Source organism: Aureococcus anophagefferens, assembly GCF_000186865.1.
Source record: "Aureococcus anophagefferens unplaced genomic scaffold AURANscaffold_906, whole genome shotgun sequence".
In the NCBI taxonomy this organism is placed as follows: Eukaryota; class Pelagophyceae; order Pelagomonadales; family Pelagomonadaceae; genus Aureococcus; species Aureococcus anophagefferens.
The window spans coordinates 2,519-3,978 of NW_008706147.1; the positions used below are offsets into that span (position 1 = coordinate 2,519).

General features: G+C 74.5%; 1 protein-coding gene across 1 annotated transcript; it reads right to left on the reverse strand.

The window, feature by feature from the left end:
- Positions 1-63: 63 nt before the first annotated feature.
- On the reverse strand, positions 64-1,052 carry AURANDRAFT_69088 (hypothetical protein; the record flags this gene model as incomplete). The annotated part of the gene is made up of 1 exon (XM_009044837.1): positions 64-1,052. A coding segment is annotated over one exon (989 nt), but the record flags the coding sequence as incomplete, so codon positions are not given.
- Positions 1,053-1,460: the final 408 nt, after the last annotated feature.

The following is a 1,460-nucleotide window of genomic DNA, read 5'->3' on the forward strand; positions in this document are numbered from 1 at the left end:
TCCGCCGCCGCGAACGCGAAGCGCGCGGGCCCGCCGCCCCGCCGCGCGACGCGGAGGACGCACGCGGCGGCGTGGGGGCGGCGGACGACGGCCGCGCGCGTCGCCAGGACGAGCTTCCGCGGCCCGGCGCTCTCGTAGAGCCGCGCGGGCCGCGGCGCCGCGGCCGCGGCCGCGCGCTTCGCCCGCCGCTTCGACGCGCCGCCCCGGAGCGCGTCCATGGTCGCCTTGCCGCCGGCCTCGCAGGCCCGGGCGAACTTCCGGTCGGCCCAGGGGTTGCCGCCGAGCCTCGCGGCCTTGAGCTTCGGGCAGCGCGCGAGCAAGTTCTCCGGCGGCGCGGCGAGCGCGTTCCGCGACGCGTCGAGGGACACGAGCTCCGCGGAGCCCGCGAGGCCCGCGAGCGTCGCCAGCGCGTTGCCCGCGAGGTCGAGCTCGCGGACGCCGTGGTCCGCGGCCTCGAGACACGACAGGCGGTTGTCCGCGAAGCTCGCGCGCCGCAGCCGCGGCAGGCACGCCAAATCGACGAGCCGGAGCGCCGCGAGCGCGTTGCCCGAGACGTCGAGGGACTCGAGCGCCTCGAGCGCCGCGAGCGAGGGCGGGAGGACCGCGAGGCCGTTCGCCGACAGGTCCAGCGACCGGAGCGCGCCTAAACCCTCGAGCGCGCGCCGCGGCGCGAGCGCCGGGCCGAGCGCGTTGCCCGCGAGCGACAGGTCCCGGAGCCCCGCGAGCCGCCAGACGTGGTCGCAGCGCTCGAGGCCCGCGCCGGAGACGTCGAGGAGCGTCAGCGACGCCGCGGACCCGAGCGCCGCGTCGACGAAGCGATGCGGCGCGAAGGCCGCGCGCTTGCGGAGGATGAGCGTCTTCGTCGCCGGGCCGACGTCCGCGAGCTCGGGCCACGGCTCGCTCTCCTCGCCGTCGCCGCCGTCGCCGTCCACGTCGAGCGCGGCGTCGAAGGCGTCGAGGGCAGCCGCTCCTTCGAGGGCGTCCGGCGGCGCGGCGTCGAGAGCAGCCGCTCCCTCGAGGGCGTCCGGCGGCGCGGCGTCGAGAGCAGCCATGGGCTGGAATTTAGCCGGTTCTAGCGCTTCTGTGGCGGCTTGCAGCGTATGCTACGTGTCTCGTGTGTCTGAAATCGTTCGAGCACCTGCTAGTAGTCTCTCGTCTCGCGCTTTGCGGCCATGCTTTGCTTTTGCCACTAGAATTCAACCTGTCGATTGCCGCTATGGTGATGTTACAGTGCCGCGCTCGATTTGTTGTCTCACAGTTGCGGCCATTCAAAGTCACCAACGATGCAGCACCTGCCCACCTGGACGTCGCAGCCGCCCGCCGTCGACGTGAGCTTCGAGTCGGCGACGTGGCTCGACGGCCCCGTCTTCACGGGGAGCCCCTGCAAGGACCACGCGGCGAGCGACGCGAGCAGCGAGGACGCCGAGGTCGTCGCGGCGCACGCCGCGGGCGGCGTCGCG